General features: G+C 50.2%; 6 protein-coding genes across 6 annotated transcripts; 3 read left to right on the top strand and 3 right to left on the bottom strand.

Moving 5' to 3' along the window:
* Nucleotides 1-714: 714 nt before the first annotated feature.
* BDV17DRAFT_301078 (protein-arginine deiminase domain-containing protein) lies at nucleotides 715-2544 on the top strand (the record flags this gene model as incomplete). The annotated part of the gene is made up of 1 exon (XM_073764179.1): nucleotides 715-2544. One exon carries the CDS (start codon nucleotides 715-717, stop codon nucleotides 2542-2544), a length of 1830 nt encoding a protein of 609 aa, XP_073618890.1.
* Nucleotides 2545-4724: 2180 nt separating this feature from the next.
* Nucleotides 4725-6937, bottom strand: BDV17DRAFT_301077 (uncharacterized protein; the record flags this gene model as incomplete). Its single annotated transcript, XM_073764178.1, has 3 exons — nucleotides 4725-5069; nucleotides 5119-6806; nucleotides 6862-6937. The coding sequence occupies 3 exons, from the start codon at nucleotides 6935-6937 to the stop codon at nucleotides 4725-4727; spliced, it is 2109 nt and encodes a 702-aa protein (XP_073618889.1).
* A 685-nt stretch (nucleotides 6938-7622) lies between these two features.
* Nucleotides 7623-9227, bottom strand: fmaF (Fe(2+)/2-oxoglutarate-dependent oxygenase fmaF). Its single transcript, XM_073756832.1, has one exon. The coding sequence runs from the start codon at nucleotides 8702-8704 to the stop codon at nucleotides 8018-8020; it is 687 nt and encodes a 228-aa protein (XP_073618888.1). The 5' UTR covers nucleotides 8705-9227; the 3' UTR covers nucleotides 7623-8017.
* Nucleotides 9228-9792: 565 nt separating this feature from the next.
* On the top strand, nucleotides 9793-13587 carry BDV17DRAFT_279752 (SNF2 family N-terminal domain-containing protein; the record flags this gene model as incomplete). Its single annotated transcript, XM_073759770.1, has 4 exons — nucleotides 9793-11132; nucleotides 11203-11980; nucleotides 12045-13511; nucleotides 13570-13587. 4 exons carry the CDS (start codon nucleotides 9793-9795, stop codon nucleotides 13585-13587), a joined length of 3603 nt encoding a protein of 1200 aa, XP_073618887.1.
* Nucleotides 13588-14786: 1199 nt separating this feature from the next.
* Nucleotides 14787-15551, top strand: BDV17DRAFT_254816 (uncharacterized protein). The gene has a single exon (XM_073756831.1). The coding sequence runs from the start codon at nucleotides 15102-15104 to the stop codon at nucleotides 15402-15404; it is 303 nt and encodes a 100-aa protein (XP_073618886.1). The 5' UTR covers nucleotides 14787-15101; the 3' UTR covers nucleotides 15405-15551.
* Nucleotides 15552-17723: 2172 nt separating this feature from the next.
* BDV17DRAFT_279751 (Ran family GTP-binding nuclear protein) lies at nucleotides 17724-18750 on the bottom strand (the record flags this gene model as incomplete). Its single annotated transcript, XM_073759769.1, has 5 exons — nucleotides 17724-17855; nucleotides 17911-18116; nucleotides 18168-18321; nucleotides 18394-18486; nucleotides 18688-18750. The coding sequence occupies 5 exons, from the start codon at nucleotides 18748-18750 to the stop codon at nucleotides 17724-17726; spliced, it is 648 nt and encodes a 215-aa protein (XP_073618885.1).
* Between the last annotated feature and the right edge of the window lie 46 nt (nucleotides 18751-18796).

The raw sequence follows: 18796 nt of genomic DNA, 5'->3' as shown, positions 1-18796 counted from the left end.
TAGCTGGTACCAGCGATATGAGCAGGGACAGAACAAGGCATAGTGCTGAAGTCACGACATGGCTGTTTTCTCAAATACAATGGCTCCTTTTTTGAACAGATAAACCGAGCCGATTAGACGATGAGTAGGGTGTAATTGTAAGCTACGTGACCCTGAAACTGCACCCCCGGCAGGTGAGGAAACTGTACAAGGCCACACCCGAATATATGCCCATAACTTGTACAAGGCGAGATAGGGGACTGACCACTAGAGCTCCAAATGTCACTATGTTTAGTGTCGTTACCAAGCCACCGTCCCTCTTGGACCAGTTTTGATCATGAAATCAATCTCCAATCCGTAAGCTCTACCGGTAAGCATGATAACAATAGATATTCAGCATGTTTATCCCGTATGTGTCAATGAATTTGCGGTATCGGAGACTGATCGATTGCAACAACGGGATGATGTCATGGTCATGACTTGATAGTCATGATAGAGGATGGAGCATCTCTCCACAATAAACCCTAGCAAGGCTTGGCCAGAAAACTAGCCTGTTAAGGTATAGGGTCACTTTCCCGTCTTCCAAGTTGTTTATAGCAGCTTTCCATGGAATATGGAGACGTTGGTTTGAGACTGAATTATATGAGGTTCCATGGTCCTGAAATTCAGAGTCTATCCCCTCGCTATTCCCCCTTTCCAAGACAGCTGTCTGTTCTCTATTCTCTGTCCATCACCATGGGTAGAACGGCTCAACTCTTCCATCTGGTTTTGGCCGCCCAAGTCATTGGGGTCTCATGCCTTAACCCTGATATCCGCGCCGATTCAAACCGAGACGGCATCGTTGACGTGCACGGCGCATCAGATACCGGCAACAAGGCCCTCTGGACGCCGCAGCATGGCGCCATCTTCCTGCCCAACATTGGCGACAAACATCTCCGATGCAGCAGGACAGACGCGGTCGGCAACCCCTGGAGCAACGATGAACTAGCAGCCTGCCATGATGCGTCTGGTCATTTGCTGCTCGCTCCGGAATACGTCGCGCCACTCAAAACGATCCCCTTGAATGTCTCAGAGGACGCGACAGCGCGCATATACGCTACCCCGAGAGCTGCATACGACCGGGTGCGGCTTTTTGTTCTGGACGACCCCGAGAATCATAATTCCACGGCGTCATGGCGTCTCGTTGACCAGGAATTCTCGTTTAACGCTACTCAGATGCGGTCTGGAATCACTCTGGGGATTGATGGGCGGGAACTTGTGACCAACTCTTCCATCTGGAATGGCTCGACGCTGGTGCAATTCGATGTGACTGACGGGTCGAGTCATGCCTCCGACGCCGTTTCCCTGAAGATGGCACCTGTCCTGGTGCATAACCACCTTCAAAAAGTGGAAACCCTCATCAGCACGGGTTCCAACTCATCCGATCCGATACAGTTAGACTTTGTGGAACAGTTAGAGGATGCCAGGATAGAAGCGGGAATAGACGAGCCTCTCTTGCTGTTCAACCAGTCCTCAGACATCTGGGCCCAGGACTTCATCGAGCCAGGGTACGCCAGCATGCCCGGGCCAAACGGGCCCATCTCCATTCGCGTTATTCTGCGCTCCGCCCAGTCCACACGCACTGCTGGCCGACAAGTCTTTGAGCAGCTCCGCGGCCCAGGAATTGGAGGCTTTCAACCCGTCAGCGGCTCTGGCTCGGGCTTTGGACATCGTGAGATCAATAGCTTCGGCAATTTGGAGACCATTCCACCCTACACGTCCATGAGCGGAGTCGAGTACAAGGCTGGCCGTATCATCATGGGTAAACATTTTGATCATCTACCGGCGAGTGCCATGTTGGACTTTCTCCACGCGCAGCAATTCCAGTCACCTCTTCTCCTCGAGACAGGCTGGTTGCTCATCGGACATGTGGATGAGTTTGTGCAGTTCTTGCCCTTCGACAACGACCTTGGCTTTACGATTAGTATTGCCGATACGCGCTCGGCTCTCAAGCTTCTTGAGAACCTCCAAACCAATGGACACGGGGATACCGAAGCCATTCGCTTCGAGCCCCCTTCTGGATCTGAAATCTCTGAGCCAGGATTAGGAAATACCATCAACGAAATCCTCACGAACACCACCTTCACCGAAGCAAACATCTACGCACAGCGGCACATCGACGCAAACTTACAAATTCTCCTCTCCGAGATCCCCCTCGACCCCGCGGACGTCATCCGTGTCCCAACACTATTCCGCGACTCGGGCAACACATTTGGCCTCGAGCGGAGCGAAGACGGTCTCCCACCGCATACCCCGCCTGTCATGGAAGGGGAGAGACATTTAATGGCGTTTTATCCGGCTTCCATTAATGGGATCGTACTTGGACACAGGTATCTGAGCCCCAAACCGTGGGGACCTATGGTCAACGGGACGGATGCGCTCGCTCAGGCGATTGAGGCGGCGTATGCGAGGGCGGGAATGAGTGTACGATATGTGGATGACTTTTTGAGTCATCATGTTGGCGCTGGGGAGATTCATTGCGGGTCGAATACGTTGCGGCAGACGGATCTTGTTTGGTGGGACTAGGTGCTAGGTCTTTTATCTATGTAGAATCAAGCTATAGGAGGTTTGAAATCAGAAGTATACCTAACCCAAGGGTTATTTTCCTTCCTCAAATGACGCCCCTGCGTGGACTGCCGCTAATGTAGTAGCCTAGGGCTATGTACCCCACAGTAGATAAGCTTCGTCATCATCTTAGTCTATATCTCCAACCCCTAGCCCACTCCAACTTGCTCCTGTAATCTCCTCAAGTGATATGTCTTTAGGCCCTCAATGTCGCGCCTGTCGCCAACGACGCGTCCGATGCGAATCTGTCCACCGGCAATGCTCCAAATGCACCCAAAAGGGGATTGAATGCCCCGGATAATCCACCGCAACACCGCTCAGATGGCGCCACTTCGTGCCGCGAGATTTTATTTCTAAATTGCCAAGCATGGCCAGCCTGCACACTAGAGCCGATGATGTTGCACCAGGCGAGCTTATTCTCGATGCTATTACGTACTGTATGTATGTATGCTTGGCCGATCCGCGTTGTATCTATCTGCCTGCGATAAAGTGATATAGTCAGTTAACGACTGAACGTAGACAATAGCAAGATTGCGCCTGATCTATCATCCGTTCCTTCCAGCAGACTCACTGTAACACTGGACAGCTGGTTGAAGCTTGGGGAAGCAGACAAGCATCTTCATATCGGCGTTATCACGCTGCACAGAGCCGTCCAGCAACAGACATTGGCAAGCCCAAGCTAGCAATGTAAGGGTAAGACGCGTCCGACAGATAGTAACAACGGAATGGGCTTGTTCTACTACCATCAGGCCTGCGCTGCCCGTACCATTCAGGCCCAGGTCGGCGGACTCGGAGTCAAAGACAAAGAACAAGAACCCGACTTTGGCAACCTTCTTGAAACAATTGGGCGGTTTCTCTCGTTGCAGATCCAAGAAAGCGCGTACAGGGCCTGGCGCACGCATCTGAACGGCGCTAAGGTCATTCTCGACATGCGGACCGGGGGCGAAGGGCAAGTAAGACTCGGGCCTGCTCCTAGGCCGGATCCGTTTCTTTATTTCCATACCATATGATGGTAGACGTGTATGGGACGACTACCTTAGCGCTTGACAACCAAATCCTCAGCACATCGAGGTCGACTATTATACAGCATCGGGCGTATCTTGACTGGGTCGGGCATCTTGGCTTCGACAGCTGCGGCTCCTTGAACCCCAGTTCCAGATGAGCTTGTCGGGGCTACCATCCGCATTAACATTCTTAGAGCGAGTGCAGGTGGCTGGGGGAATGCCTCATCACCGACCAGGAGGGAGAAATGGAGAACTCATTTTCACCAGATGCAATACTCCACGCGGTACAGCAATTCACTCCCTCATTATGGTCCGCGAGCACCCTCAGAGCCCACCGCCACTGCAGCAAGCCTTGAATACACTTTTATGACAACTTAGACACAGACACAGACAGCTGGGCATGGACACAACTAGCCACATGCTTCCAGGCCGCCACAATCTTCTATCTCATCTTAAGCAGAACCTCAACCCCTATTCAAAAGCAAGGGCATGATCATAATAAATGGAAACAAGTGCGAGAGTCAGCATACGTCTCCCTCACAGCATCCATCCAATTCCTCTTTGACCAACGGTCCACCCTGCGCAAATTCATACTCTGGACGATGGTAGTGGCGGGCGTTGAGGCCGCTGCCCGCAGAGATAGGCTATTCCTCGAGTACCTGAGTGGGAATTTGAACATGCTCACTTCAGACCTCGGGGCCATGGCTATGCGCGAAGCGTCTACCTTTTTGGTGAATCTTTGGAACATATGAGTACGCGAGACATAAACAGCGGAGTCTGGCTGGTGCTAGGGCGCAAGAGGGAGAGGGCGATCGGGTGATGGTCAACTGGGATTATGCTTTTAGGGCTGGGCCGGTTTTCTTGATGTGATTGATTACTTCTGACTTGGTTTATTCTATGGTATGTCCCAGCGACAATATTATCATCCATCCGGTTATGCTACTAATATAAGCACTTTCATAGAGCCCAGCCTTATCGAGAACTTCAACGCGGTTGTAAGTCGTTGGGGCAAGGATTGGGGAGAGAATCTGGCCCCTCATATGGATACAAGCTTCTATTACCCTATTGCATCTTCCCAATCTGGCCTTAAGACAGTCATTCATCAAATTTGCTAGACTAAGAAATCTAGAAACGCCATCAAGAATCGTAAGGGGTATTCTCTCGCATGATATATACCTCGCCTACTATCACTGTGCATCCGACCGCCATTGAGATTGCAATAATAGGCAGATTTACCGTAGCAAAGTCCAGACCCCGAATCTTGATGTGTTTTTGCGCAAGGACGTCACGCCATAAGAGTCCTGCCAGGGAGGCGCTCAACGCGCAGCTGAACGCTCCGTAGTTGACCCCAAGCGCCATGCTATAGACGGTAGCCCAGAATGTGCGGTCGCTGATAGGTGTACCATTGGCGAGATGGATAGCCTGCCACGTCTGCACCATGCGGGAAAGAAGGATTGCAGTACCTATATTTGTACCAGCGAACTAATACAGGTCAGCTGAGCAAATGGCTGTTTATAGCTACAAGTCTCACATTGCAAAGTAAAACGGATAAAAATCCCATTCCTCCAATCGCCCCTACCGTCCCGGTCCGGTTTACCCAATGGTCCCATCCGTACGCGAAGACTTCAATCCACCCTTTGGTGACCAGAGCTTGCACGAGGATGAACATGGTAAAGGCAAAAGGAACAAGCGTAAAGGGCATACGCGATACTACAGCCGTCGCTGTAGGAAAAGTCATCTGAAGCCATTGATAGCCGTTCCTGGCAAGCGATTGAAGTGTGGTTTTCTCCGGTCCCCGTTCAGCCGGGAGATCCTGCTGTTCTGACCATGGTTGCAGTCTCCCACTCGCCTGTGTGCCCCTAGGGCCACCCGGGTTGGATGGTAGGGGACTGACGTTCGAGTGACCCAATTCCTGCTCCTCGTCAAGAGTACTTACGTTACTCGGGAGCGATTGTGGTTGAGGCAGCTGGTCATTCGTTGATATAGTAGATGGAGCGCTTGTGGTCTCACGGTTCCTTCGGTCGAGAATGCCAGATGATGGAGTAACATGCGCCCCCGTCGACTGAGGCTTCGGAATGTCTTCTGCTAATTCGCCAGCCCTCACAACCCGTTCGGCGCGCATGCGCTCCACCTCTTCCTGGCGCCTGCGTGCAATCTCGCGTGTCTCATGGCGATGATGCCATCCGTATGCTATATCCCAGCAGAATAGGACAAATGCGGCTGGCAAGCTCACCCAGAAAACAGGTTGTGTGTGACCCTGGCTTGCTGCATCAAGCGTCAAAACAGTGATGAGCGTCGCAGTCATGATGAATACACCAAAAGCTGCTCCACGTTTATCGAGAAAAGGGTTCAGGATTTCTTCGAGTGATAACAGCTTGCCTTCCTCGCTGCTTGCTGCCTCGTTCCCCTGCTCTTTACCAATGTCTCCCCTCTTAGGGATGTTAGGGTTCACTGGGCCTTTGTTCTTCGCTTCCTCCGGCAGCTCGTGCATTTCGATTGATAATGGGACCAACGATTCGTCCGCGAAGATAATATATAGTAAAAAGGGGAACAGGACGATAGCAGTAATCACAGCTGGGAGAATCATGTTCGCCGTATAATCGATAAATTTGATTTCGAAGGCGCTCGTGAGCACGAGATTCGTAGGATTGGAGGTGACCAGGATTGCGGAAGCGATGTTAGCGACCGCAAACTGGGCGTATATCCACGCTTGAGGATGCAGAATATTGCTCGACACACGCATCATGTAAGCAAGGAGGGTGGTGCCGGACAGAATAATCGGATCATTTCCGATAAAGCTCCCAAGCACAAAGAAGAATGCATAGAGATAGAAATAGAGCCTATGCCCGACCTTGCCACCTTTTTGTAGTACTCTAAAAGCCAGATAGCGGATAAAACCCGAGCCATCGATGGAGATGGCGATGTATGCAAGAGTAAGAAAGAAGACCATAATATCGATAGGAGATATGTTGTCGGCTTTGATGGTCCCATCATATACCTCCTTGCGCCCAATCGCCGAAACCGCCAAGAGGAAGAGGTCGGCAAGCAAAGGTGCGGTCATAAAATTGAAGGGAAAGTGTATGCGAACGAAACGGCCAGCATCGTGATCATGTTTACGCTCGTTAATCACTCTCAAGGTACTGAGAGCGTCTAGAGCAGCATTTAAAAGGCATCGAGGAAGATATAGGGGGATATGGAAGGGAAGGAGGACGACAATATCTATGCAAGGGCAGCTCGTCAGGCACCGAGCAGGACACAACTCATAGGTACTTACTGGCGAGGACAAAGACAACGAGCGTGGTGATTGAGCGCCAGTCTCTGATCTTGTTTGTGTCGAGTTCCTCGGCCATTTGAACTCTTCCTATATGACTTGGAATCAACTGAAAGAGCCGGCGGATGTGCTGAAACGGGATCCTATATAGCGTATCAGTTGCCGAGCCCTCGTGCTGCCAACCTGCGGAGTTATTGGTTATTTTCAAGGCGATTGTGTGCAGCGCTTTTAGGACGAACCGCTTCGGAAATCGGCAGCTATGCTTTCAGAGGCGTCTCAATCATGTTGGTAATCTTTGTGCTCGTATTCTGAGCACCAACTTGGCGTAAACATGTCTTGGTAATGATATCAACCAGGCATTGGTAGGATAACACTGACCCATCCTCAACGAGTATAATACCTCTGATCCGAGACAGATAAGCCTGATGGATCTCCTGAATTTTTGGACATATAATGGATTTGGTCAGGCAGTTTGTCCTATGCCTAGACTTGTTGAACTTCATGGTCGTGGTAGATTTCACGTGGGAGCAGGATTGTAAGGAGCAATGGGTAAGCTGCGTTGGGACTGGTCTCCACAGCCGTATACCGACTGGGGGAGATCGGGTGAGTTTAGCAAGAGTTACGGTGGGTAGTTATTGTGGCGGTGATCTACTCAAAGAGGGCATTGTTTCAAGCGCCCCCAGCTCTAGACTTTATCGTAAACGTCATGTCAAATACCACTCACTCACAAGCAGATGATGGCTAAAGAAAACAGAAAGTCCGTTGTTCACAATGGCATTCTGCTACTATCCTCTAAAACTATATCTACCCTGACTACCTCTACCTACCCAGAACAAAAATCCGACCGCTACCTGCTGATCCACTAGCAAGGCCAACCTCCTCCCTCCATCTACCTCCCCAATAAACTCCACAACGCATCTGCCGAAAACAAACAATTACGAGTGAAATAGGTACCAACAAGTCTAGAGCCGAATAACACATCGCCAGATCCAGTAATGACAGTGTCCCTCGTTCCCTTCCAAATCGAGCTTGAGCGAGGGAGAGCAATCGTTAGGCATCTTCAGTGTAGCTGCTCGGGTCCCCCATCGGCCTCGCACTCTGATCCTGTGCCTTCTTTCTCGCACGGCGAAAGTACGCTCGCTTCACCCACTTCCACACCTCAACACCAGCAAAGAACAGAATCGCGCAGTATAGAACCCAAAAGCGACGCGCGCTCCTGATCCTCCGTGACGTTCGCACCGGAGGTATGCCAAACCCTCGCATCCATAGCGACGATCGAGCCTGCCTTTGCAACGAATGGCTTAAGCATCCCCTTCGCTTTGTCCAACGGCGGTACGTCCTCGTTGCGCTTCCACTTGTGACTCCCCGGTATGAACAGCGTGGCCCCGTTCTCGAAGTAGACGTCCGATAAGCACCAGATGATATTCACGCCCCATGGGTGCTCCCATGGCCCAGGGACAACGAGGGACTGGTCTGAGTGGAGTTTCATAGACCCTGACCCTGGCCGGGCGATGTTTGCCGTGAAGTTGGAGACGAGGATCCCGTTGGGAAGTACTAGTTTTGCGACTTCCAGTGCGGCAGGGTGTTGGATTAATTCGCGGAATAGGGAGTCTAGTTCCATGAGGTAGAAGATCCGGATGTTGGCGCTGTTTGAGTCAAGCGCTGGCATGTAGAGATCTGCGCCTCGCTTCTGGTTTGCTTCTGCTGCGGCCCAGAGGCGAGTGTTGATGAGCTTTAGGCTTTCGGTGTCCAGGATGGATGGGATAATGGCGTAGCCATCTTCGTCCAGGCTGGTTTTTGCGACGGCGAGGGCGGCTGCGTCGAGGGTTTGCATCGGGATAGCCATTTTGGCTTGGAGTTAGATCCAGCAGTACCTCTCTGGTTGAATCTTGAGTAGGATAATGAGAAGGCGAATTTCCAACATTAAATAGACGAGCAGGCCGTGCAAGCTCTATATTCGTACTCTATACCGAGCCGTCATGCCGTTCATTGCCTTTTGTCGGTTGGTATAATACTATATTCCTGCTCGCGCTGGCTGGCCGGCCCCATGAGGGGGATCTGCTTTGCGATAACCCCGTTTGTTGAAGTTTGGTTTCATGACGGTTCAGGATGCTTCAGCCTAGCTTGGGTACGGGGGAGTGGATTCACCAGCCGTCAAGGTGGATTCTGGAATCCCTCTTTTGCTGCTGGTATATGCGTGTACTTTTTGTACGAAGGCCGAGTATTTGAAACGGTTGCGGAGAGAATACACGGCAAGTTGAACAATGGCTTAGGGCTGACAGTCATGGAGTCTAATAATAGAGAAACCACCCTCTATATTACTCGTTGTCTGTGACTCGAAATTTTTGATTCCTTTCCCGTTAAGTTCCTGCCCACGGAATTGATGCGAGTTACTGGTTTTGTGAAGTGAGATTGACGCTACTGGTAGTCGCGGTTGAGGTGTCCAAAATATATATCTTCTGTCCGGGTGCGTAACGTATCGGCATGGGAAAGTCTGCAAAGCTTGTCGCCACCTGGAGAACAGAAACTCCGGCAAGCTCCTTGGACGATCTCAAATGAGTGAACAATCCAGGGAGGTGCCACAAAGGCAGAAATGAATTCAGCCCAGGCGTAACACAAACATTGATTGAAACAGCCTTGCCAGACTGAGTGTCCATAGAGTGACACGCCAAGAATCGAAGATCGACGAGCGCAACCATTGAGCCGCAGCCTCGCTCACTTCTTTCTCTCTCTCTTCAGTTCATTGTCCACTTCACCAATTCACCTCGCTTCTCAGCCCGTTACTTTAAATATCCTCCGCCGGCGGCTCTTGGACCTCGGGCCGTTCGCTCATGGACTCGTCGTTCGCTGCAATTGTGTTCCGCGGCCATCCATCCCCCCGATAGAATCGCACCCGCTTCCCCAAAGTCGGTCGCGCCGGCGCCCGTCTTGACCATGGCGTCGTTCGCCGAACAAACGATCGAGGAGATTGAGGAGGAGCTGGACCTACAACGAGTTATCCTGGAGAGCTTGGATTCATCACACTGCTCGCGCCCTGATGCGGCCGAACAAAGACTCGAAACAGTGGAGGCGATAAAAGAACTCGAGACAAAGCTGGCCGAATTACGCGGCAACGGTACCAGCGCGTCACCCCATCGTCGCTTCTCTTTTCGGCAGAGTGTACCTATAACCCTAGGCCCGCCGCCAGCCCAGTTTGATGGCTCAGTATTTTCAAGACCGACGATCCCGTCAAGTCCGCCGTCACTGTCGGGTCCGCAGCAGTTCGGCCGTCCTGCCTTTTCCACCTCCATATCTACGCTACCTCAAGACCCGCGGTCAGATACATTCACGGGAATGCCCACGACTCGGAAGCGCCGGTATGGCGATGACGACAAAGAGGATGCGGGTCAGAGATCGTCCAAGCGGACTGCAGCGCACAGGACTGCTGCTCCCGCTTATGGCCAGCCCGATTCGTCTGCCTCGGCTAGTCGTCGCAGCTCTATCGAAGGAGCGGACAGCGAGGATAATGCGGATGATTTTCTACTGGACATGTTAGGCCTTGATAGCCAAAACATGCGGGAGCTCCAGGAAGAGCAGAGACAAGCGGAGAAATGGCTGGAAGAGCGAAGGGAGCAAGAACGCCGCGATGCCGAGTATGCTCGCACTCTGATGGCCCATGAAGAGGCTCCTCCGTCAATACCCACTTCACAGTCCGCCTCATCCGTTAGACCCTCAGAAGCGTCGTCCCGCTGGCGCGAAATTCTTCCTCAGCGAGCTCCGCAACCAAGCTCTCCATTTCCACAGTTTACAAGCATAGGGCCAGCTGCTGGCGAAGTTGCCCCGCCTTCGTACACGAATACCGTCTACAGCGGACCGCAATCAAATTCCGCGCGGTCTCTTCCTGATAGCGACGATAGCGATTTTGCCGAAATCACTCCTTGGGACTTCCACGCCAGTACCGGTCGTCCTCCCGTGTATCCGACTTATAATCACTATTTGACGCCATATGCGCCGAATCCCGGGAATGCTCGACCGAGCATGCCTAATGGTGCTGGATCAATTCGCAACCCTTATTCCTATGTAAACCCCATACCTGGACCTAGTAGTGCTGGCAACATTGGGCCCGATATGTGGACAAATCCTATGGAAGCCGCTTGGGAGAAAATACGGGGGGCTGGAGATCGCCTCATGGACGATCTGAGTTACCTTGGTACCCTTCCTTCTCAAGACCCTTTGTCGAATGTTATCAAGGGCTTCATGGACAGTGATGGGCCTCTATCTAGTCATGATCTGAAGTTCGTCATCTCTCAGAACTTCCTCACCGCGCTTTTTGCTCTTTTTCGTTTAAGCTAACCCGCGACATAGGGACCTTTACGACTACGGAGGAGACCCGAAACAACTCAATGAAGAAATCAAGTCGCTGCTGGAAACTATCCGCCCCGATGCAGATATCCCAGAAGATGAATGGGAAGGCACCCCGGAGGGTTTGAAGTACGCGTTGATGAAGCACCAAAAACTGGGGTTGGCTTGGATGAAATCGAAGGAGGAATCTGATCAGAAAGGCGGAATCCTGGCTGACGATATGGGTCTGGGAAAGACTATTCAAGCTATTTCCCTTATGGTGTCTCGCCCGCCAACCGGTGATGAGCCGAAAACAACGTTGATTATCGCACCTGTCGCTTTGATGCAGCAATGGAAGAGGGAGATCCAAAAGATGCTCCGGCCCGGACACCAACTCTCCGTCTACGTTCTACATGGCGAAAAGCGGAATACCAAATTTTCGGACCTGAAAAAATACGATGTGGTCCTCACCACATTTGGCATGATGGCCTCGGAGTTAAAACGTGCTGAGAAATATGAAGAGCTTATCAGAAAAGGTGCAGAGGAGCCAACGCTGGCAAGGGAGCAGCTGAAAACGCTTCCCTGCCTCGGACCGACTAGCAAGTGGCACCGCGTTATCATCGATGAGGCTCAGTGCATCAAAAATCGCAATACTCAGAGTGCTTTGGCATGCTGCCGTCTCGATGCGGTGTACCGCTGGTGTATGAGCGGCACGCCCATGATGAATAATGTAGGCGAGTTGCATTCGTTGTTGAAGTTCTTGCGCATCCGTCCTTATGGTAATCTTGAGGCATTTCAGCAGGTAAGTTTTTTCTATGTGCTCCTGTGTGCAAGCGGAGACAATCGGGCTAATCGATTGGTTTTAGGATTTCGGTCGACCTTTGAAGAGTGGCAGCAAAAGTCAACAGGACAAAGCAATGACGCAACTCCGTATTCTGTTAAAAGCAGTGCTCTTACGACGGACAAAGGATTCAAAAATTGATGGCGAACCTATTCTCAATATTCCCCATCGAGTCACCGAGAAAGTTCACGCTGCTTTCAGTGAAGATGAACTAGAATTGTACAAGGCACTCGAAATGAAGACCCAGCTCCAGTTCAACAGATATCTTGAAAACGGCACGGTCGGACGAAATTATTCCAACATCCTTGTTCTTCTTCTTCGTCTTCGGCAGGCCTGCTGTCATCCGCATTTGATCAGCGATTTCAGCGTTAAACTGAACGAGACCACTGAAGGAGTGGATTTCATCGCCAATGCGAAAGAGTTCAGTGATGAAGTCGTTATTCGCTTGCGGGATAATCCTAATCTCGAATGCCCTATCTGCATCGACGCAGTGGATAACCCGGTCATCTTTTTTCCCTGTGGACACGGCACATGCACTGAATGTTTCTCGAGAATTTCCGATCCGTCGCTTTCCCTACAACAAGGTATTGATGGAGCGACTGCTGTGAAGTGCCCAAATTGTCGAGGGGCGGTTGATCCCAAACGAATCACCGACCATATATCTTTCAAGAAGGTGCATTTCCCTGATGGCGACGGGACTTCGGACGAGACTGGATTGGAGGGCCTGGGCACTACGGTCGAAGAAAACGATGACGACGATGACGGCGATGACAGCGACGAAGGAGGTACCTTGTCTGATTTTATTGTTAATGATAGTGGCGAAGGGTCGACCCCTTTCAGAAAAACGAAGACAAAGGGCAAAGGAAAAGCGGCAAAGAAACCAAAAAAGACACTTGCAGAGCTCAAGAAAGACGCGTCCAAGAACAAGGAGTCGAAGCGCAAGTACTTGCGTCGTTTAGAGAAGACCTGGATCACCAGTGCAAAAATCGAAAAGGCTATGGAGATAGTCCGTGATGTTGAGGGCCGGGGCAACGATGAAAAGACCATTATATTCAGCCAATTTACTTCTCTTCTCGACCTTCTCGAGGTTCCCATCGCACGAGAAGGGTACCGATATCGCCGATACGATGGAAGCATGAAACCAGCAGATCGAAACTCGGCCGTGGTGGATTTCACTGATGATCCCAGCTGCAAAATCATGTTGGTGTCCTTGAAAGCAGGAAATTCGGGACTCAATCTCGTCGCCGCCAACCATGTCATCATCTTCGATCCGTTCTGGAACCCCTACATTGAGGAGCAGGCGATTGATCGTGCTCATCGTATCGGGCAGATGCGAGAAGTGAACGTCCATCGGATCCTAGTACCAAAAACCGTTGAAGACCGCATCATCGAACTCCAAGATAAGAAGCGAGCTCTCATCGATGGGGCTCTGGACGAGAAGGCATCGAAGAATATCGCCAGATTGAGCACCAGAGAACTGGCTTACCTATTCGTATGTTTCCCATCAACTTCTTGACACATACAAATGACTAACAAATGTAAATTTTTAGGGCATCAACAACAACTAAGACTTCTAATTTTTGTATTGACTTGGCGTTAAGGGGGTTCGGGATGACTCTTATTATTGTTCTCACTATACCCCAGGTGAACCGGTTCCGTTTTCGGAGTTTCATTTTCATTTGCGACATACCACCACATTTCGAACTCTTCTTTGGGTCAGTGATATATCACTAGAAGTGACGCGCATATTTTACACTTCTTGTATCTTTGTGTTCATTTCACCCGGTTATCGTTGTACCTACCCGACCTTATTCCTCTTGTTGTTTTATATAGGTTGGGTTCATCGATTCAAACGCAACAAGCAATCGAAATACATCAAGCACATCGGACAGACGAGGACGAGAATAGTAGGCACAACTTAATTAGCGCGATTGATTCGAAGCGTCCGTAGTTATACGTGCCTTGCAAGACAACTGACATCTCTATATCTAGGTAGGTATTAAGACGGCGAGCCAGTCAGAAGGCTTATATTGATCTATCTGGCGCTCTATGTACGGAATTCGAAGCGTGAAGAGATTCAGAGAGGTTTGGAGTCGAATGTGTGGAAGGCCCTCGCGAAGAAAGTCGAACTCGGATAGGCAAGTGGTCGGCACGATGCCAGAAAGGTAGTGTACTCGCGACTCTGTCGGTCTCGCTGATTAATCGCCTCGCGCCTGTCGACTCGGCTTTGTCCGTCGCTCGCCGCGTTCGGGTTCACGACCCGCGATGGTCGTGATACTTGCACCTGGAACTTATCCTAAAGGAATATTGCCATTTCATTGTCAGATTAAGTCCTTCTTAAGGTCCCGGGAGTCCTAAGAGTTGATTCTTAAATCAGTAGAGAGAAGTTGAGACAGTGAGATGCAAAGAGTAGAGTAACGTTGACAATGTTGGCTATCTTGCTTGCTCTGAAGATAAGACACGAAGAACAGAACTAGTTACACGGTAAATAAGCGTCCTTATATATCTCTGTCCATCATGCCCGTCAAAGTCCCGTAAGCACGTTCGGCTTGCTTGGCCCTCACCCTCGTCATGCCGCGTAGGGCTTGCTGGGCTTTGCTCTCAAAATATCGGCACGGAACTACCGCCCCCACCGCCTACTGTTTTCAAGTTAGCCTTCGCTTCGCGGAAGGCCTCCCACAAACGATGTTCCCATGTACATACTTCTCTTCTCCATGCTTAGGATTTTGAATATAAGCACCAGAAAGGTCATTTCGACGTTCTGATTGGCTTGCCGTCTCAGCGGCGACCTTATTCATCACACGTGACGCGGAGCTGCTCGGCGACCTCACCACTAAGGTTGTGTACGGAGTATTTCAATCCACGGAGCCGTTCAGGTATCATGCCGCCACACGCATGTCCGAGAAAGAAAGGAGCTGACCCAGCAGCCAATAAAGGCTCAAGGGCTGCAGGGCAACCAGGATAAAGCGAGTTAACTAATCAAGCTGCCGGAGCCTCATCCCAGCTAGCTTTCCAAGGGATCAAGGGTTGAGAAGCCCGGGGGTGAAGAAAAAGCAAATATTTGTCCTTGACGTCCCCTCACATGGACCGTAAGCCAGATTTCCTCTGCATCCAACAAGAATATATGATCAAGCGTGTCGCAACTCAAGACCATATCAGAAAAGAGATAGGCAATTTCGTCGTTAATCGCTCTACTTCACAAGTTTGGTGTGCCGTCTATTGTCTCACGATGCTCCTGTTGGTTATTTTTCTCGTTACCTTTGTGCTTTCTCTAGCGTATCTCAAGAAGCTCTACCCTCCTTTTAGTCACTTACTGGCAGGGTTATTTGGTACTTGCAGACGACTTTATACAACAACGAATGGCGAATCGACGCAGCGATCCTGACACGTAGAATTGATGATGATGATGAGTCGTAGGACTACCTAGCTACAAGTGTCATACGCCTATTGATCTTCCTTGTCGTTCAGCAGGCTGAGTCATGTTTTAGTCAGCCATATCGGTTCTTCTAACCGTTACGGCTTCGAGCTAGCTCGGAGGAACAACTACTTCGTGACACATCAGTGAACCGCTTCCTACAACCACCGCAGGATTGACTTGGATTCCTCCCATTGGCTGAGTAGGAGAGGAGAAGTAAATATGATTAGCAGCCACCGCGATGTATTTACTACATAATTAAGTAGAAACTATTGCTCAATAATAAGCTAGTAGGTAATATAACGAAGAAAGGCCCGGTCATAGCTCCCAGATAGTACTAAGATAAGTAACTGAAAGTATACTACTACTATAACAACTGCGAGCATACACATGTATCTAATTTTCTGGTCCATGATAACTCAGCCCACCTATTATCTTCTGGGAGGAGTCAAAGGCACGATGCCTACTTGGTGCTACTTGTTAGATCTACAGGGACAGATACTAATACTTCTATGCTTTATATTACCTAAAAGCAACCACGCACTTCTGCTAGACTCTCCGCAGACTTGTCTTCCCACGGGTAATAGAATCTTGACAGGTATTTCCAGCCGTGAGCGGTATTACACTGGACACGAGGCTGATTCCAGCCTTTTAGCTTTAAACATGCCAGTATTAGTGACCGAATTTCAAGGCAATCTATTTACTAGTAAGGCTACCCTATCAGGTGAGCTTCTTAAGATTTATAATATCTTAATACTACCAGTTATCTCAGATCCTGGTAGGAGCATTTCTTACATAGACGAAATATTAGTAAATTTTTAGCAACACCCGCCTTCCAACACGGACTCCTGGACCGTCATCCAAGACGGGGCTATTGACAAAACCGGACGGTATATCAATACCATATCCGATGGGAACGAGCGTATACGCTGTGTTTGGTTCACGTAGAATCCATCCTGAGCTCGAAATGGCTTTATAATCTAGCCCTCCTTCCCACCGTTCAACAAAGGGACCCTTACCTGTGAGTCGATTTCTTGCTGCACATCCAATATATCGAGTTCCCTTTTACAGGGTTGCAAGAGGGGCGCCATAGTGACACGGTTGACTCGTTTGTTCCGCTGTCTGTTTCACCATTTGTTTCGCGGTAATTGATATGATGCCAATTACTACCTTGAAATCGCCGTTGGAGTATAAACTATAATCCTGAGCTAGCTTCTACAGATTCTTTCCACTTTGCGCATAGGAGACCTCCAGCACTACACTGGGATAAGCTGTGCCACAGCACTGAAATTGCGCGTCCGGTTGACCTTGTAGAAAAACCTTTGAATCTGCCACCTCTTCTTCGGAATCGCCTTCCTTTTAAGTATATATGAGATGAACCTCCATTTGCGATATACTGGAGTTGTTTACATATCTTAAACGCAACAGAGCTGGCGAAAAAATCGTGCACCGGAGTCGGCATGCGAACATGGAGGAGCCCTGCTTTTGGGTCATAGTCCCACCTGTGTCTGTTAGCGATGAAGCGCTAAGGGGATTTATAGCAGGAGACGTACCTCACTTTGTCGCTGACGTATTCCTGAAGTAATTGGTCGCACTCTAGTGCTTTCAGCAGTTATAGGTACTCCTCAGGTGGTAGATCAATCTGTCCGTCGTGGGAGACTTCGGGATGGTCGTTCTGAAGGTCCTGAAGATTCTATAGCGTTCACTGAAAGTGGCCAGGGCCCTCTCACTCACTTCTGCCTAACAGGCTACGTGTCTAGGCACCTTGCAAGCTTGTCTACATTAATAATGCAATCTTATCATGCCTCATCAGACAACGTAATCTGTATGCTAATACAGGTGATTGTCGCCCAACGGTACGGCTGACGTCATTTCTCGCTAAACTTCCGATGCTGCGGCGAACCGTTGTTGTGGTCACGTGCACTCTGGTTGTTCGTGCAGAACACAGAACGATAAGAGAAAATAGAAAATAAGAGGGTGGGAATTTTTCTTCCTGACACATATTGCATAACGTAGCTGCGATTTTTTCTCATATGAACGTGAGGTGTAGAAGTAGAGATAAGGGAGTCTAGACTACTAGTGGTGAATATCGAATGGAGGGTAAAAAAGGAAAATCAAAGCAAATATCATGCTAGCCGTCCACAGACCCATTTCCTCCGACCGCTGATCGTTGTATCGTGATTCGAGACTTTGCGTGCGTAAAAATTCCAAGTTATGTTCGTTCTATTGGAGCCGGAAGCGGGCGTGACCCCGGGATCCAATCCAATGCCCTCAATGACCTGGGATAATCTAGAGGTCAGGGTCCTCCTCATCGGGCAGAGGCTGGGCGGCAGCCTCTGTCATCTCCTTCTGGTACTCGGCCATGAGGTTGGCGTCGACCTGGACCTCAGGAGGAGCAAGGGCGGGGGCGGCAACGAATTCCTGCAAAGGGATCTGTCAGTATGTGTTTCGCAAGCAGCAGATTGTTTCCACTAACCAGAGAGGCGTTGCCGACCAGCTTCCTGGCGAGCCAGAGGAAGGGCTTCTCGAAGTTGTAGTTGGATTTGGCGGAGATGTCGTAGTACTGGAGGTTCTTCTTGCGGTGGAAGGTGATGGTCTTGGCCTTCACCTTACGCTCCTTGACGTCGACCTTGTTACCGGTGAGAACGATGGGGATGTTCTCGCAAACACGGACGAGGTCGCCTGTAGTTCTGATCAGTAAAGGCGTTCGGTAAAGGGCGGCCGGTCACTTACGGTGCCAGTTGGGGACGTTCTTGTAGGTGATACGGGAGGTAACATCGAACATGATGATACCGCACTGTCCGTTGATGTAGTATCCATCGCGCAGACCACCGAACTTCTCCTGACCAGCAGTGTCCCACACGTCGAACTGGATTGTGCCCAGGTTCTAATGAGAAGGCGTTAGTTGAGCGACAAAACAAACGGCGGAGAGCCGAAGCGGGGTTGCAGCGGGGCATACAGTAGTGAAGACGAGAGGGTGAACCTCAACACCGAGAGTGGCAATGTATTTCTTCTCGAATTCACCAGTAAGGTGACGCTTGACGAAGGTGGTCTGTAGAGAGAAATTTTCAGGTTAGTTGACTTCTTGTTGACGATCTGCAGGCGGCGCGGGGCCGGATTGTGCCTCATTGTTGATGGTCGCAGTGAAGAATCAAAAAGGGAAAATAAGAAAAGCAGTCGACGACCGAAGAGGTTGAGGATAGAATAGTGACCATGCTGGGCCTGAGATCCGCGGATATTGGATAAAACTTGCCTTTCCAGTACCACCGTCGCCGACGAGGACGAGCTTGAAGGTAGGGACTTGCTGCTCAGCCATTGTGATCTATGTGAAATGAAACGAAGGAACCGAAGAGTTGTTGAGA

This window comes from Aspergillus undulatus, assembly GCF_047715775.1.
Source record: "Aspergillus undulatus strain CBS 261.88 unplaced genomic scaffold BDV17scaffold_7, whole genome shotgun sequence".
Taxonomy (NCBI): Eukaryota; Fungi; Ascomycota; class Eurotiomycetes; order Eurotiales; family Aspergillaceae; genus Aspergillus; species Aspergillus undulatus.
Note: the sequence above shows the minus strand (reverse complement) of the source record. Positions and strands in the feature narration are given on the sequence as shown.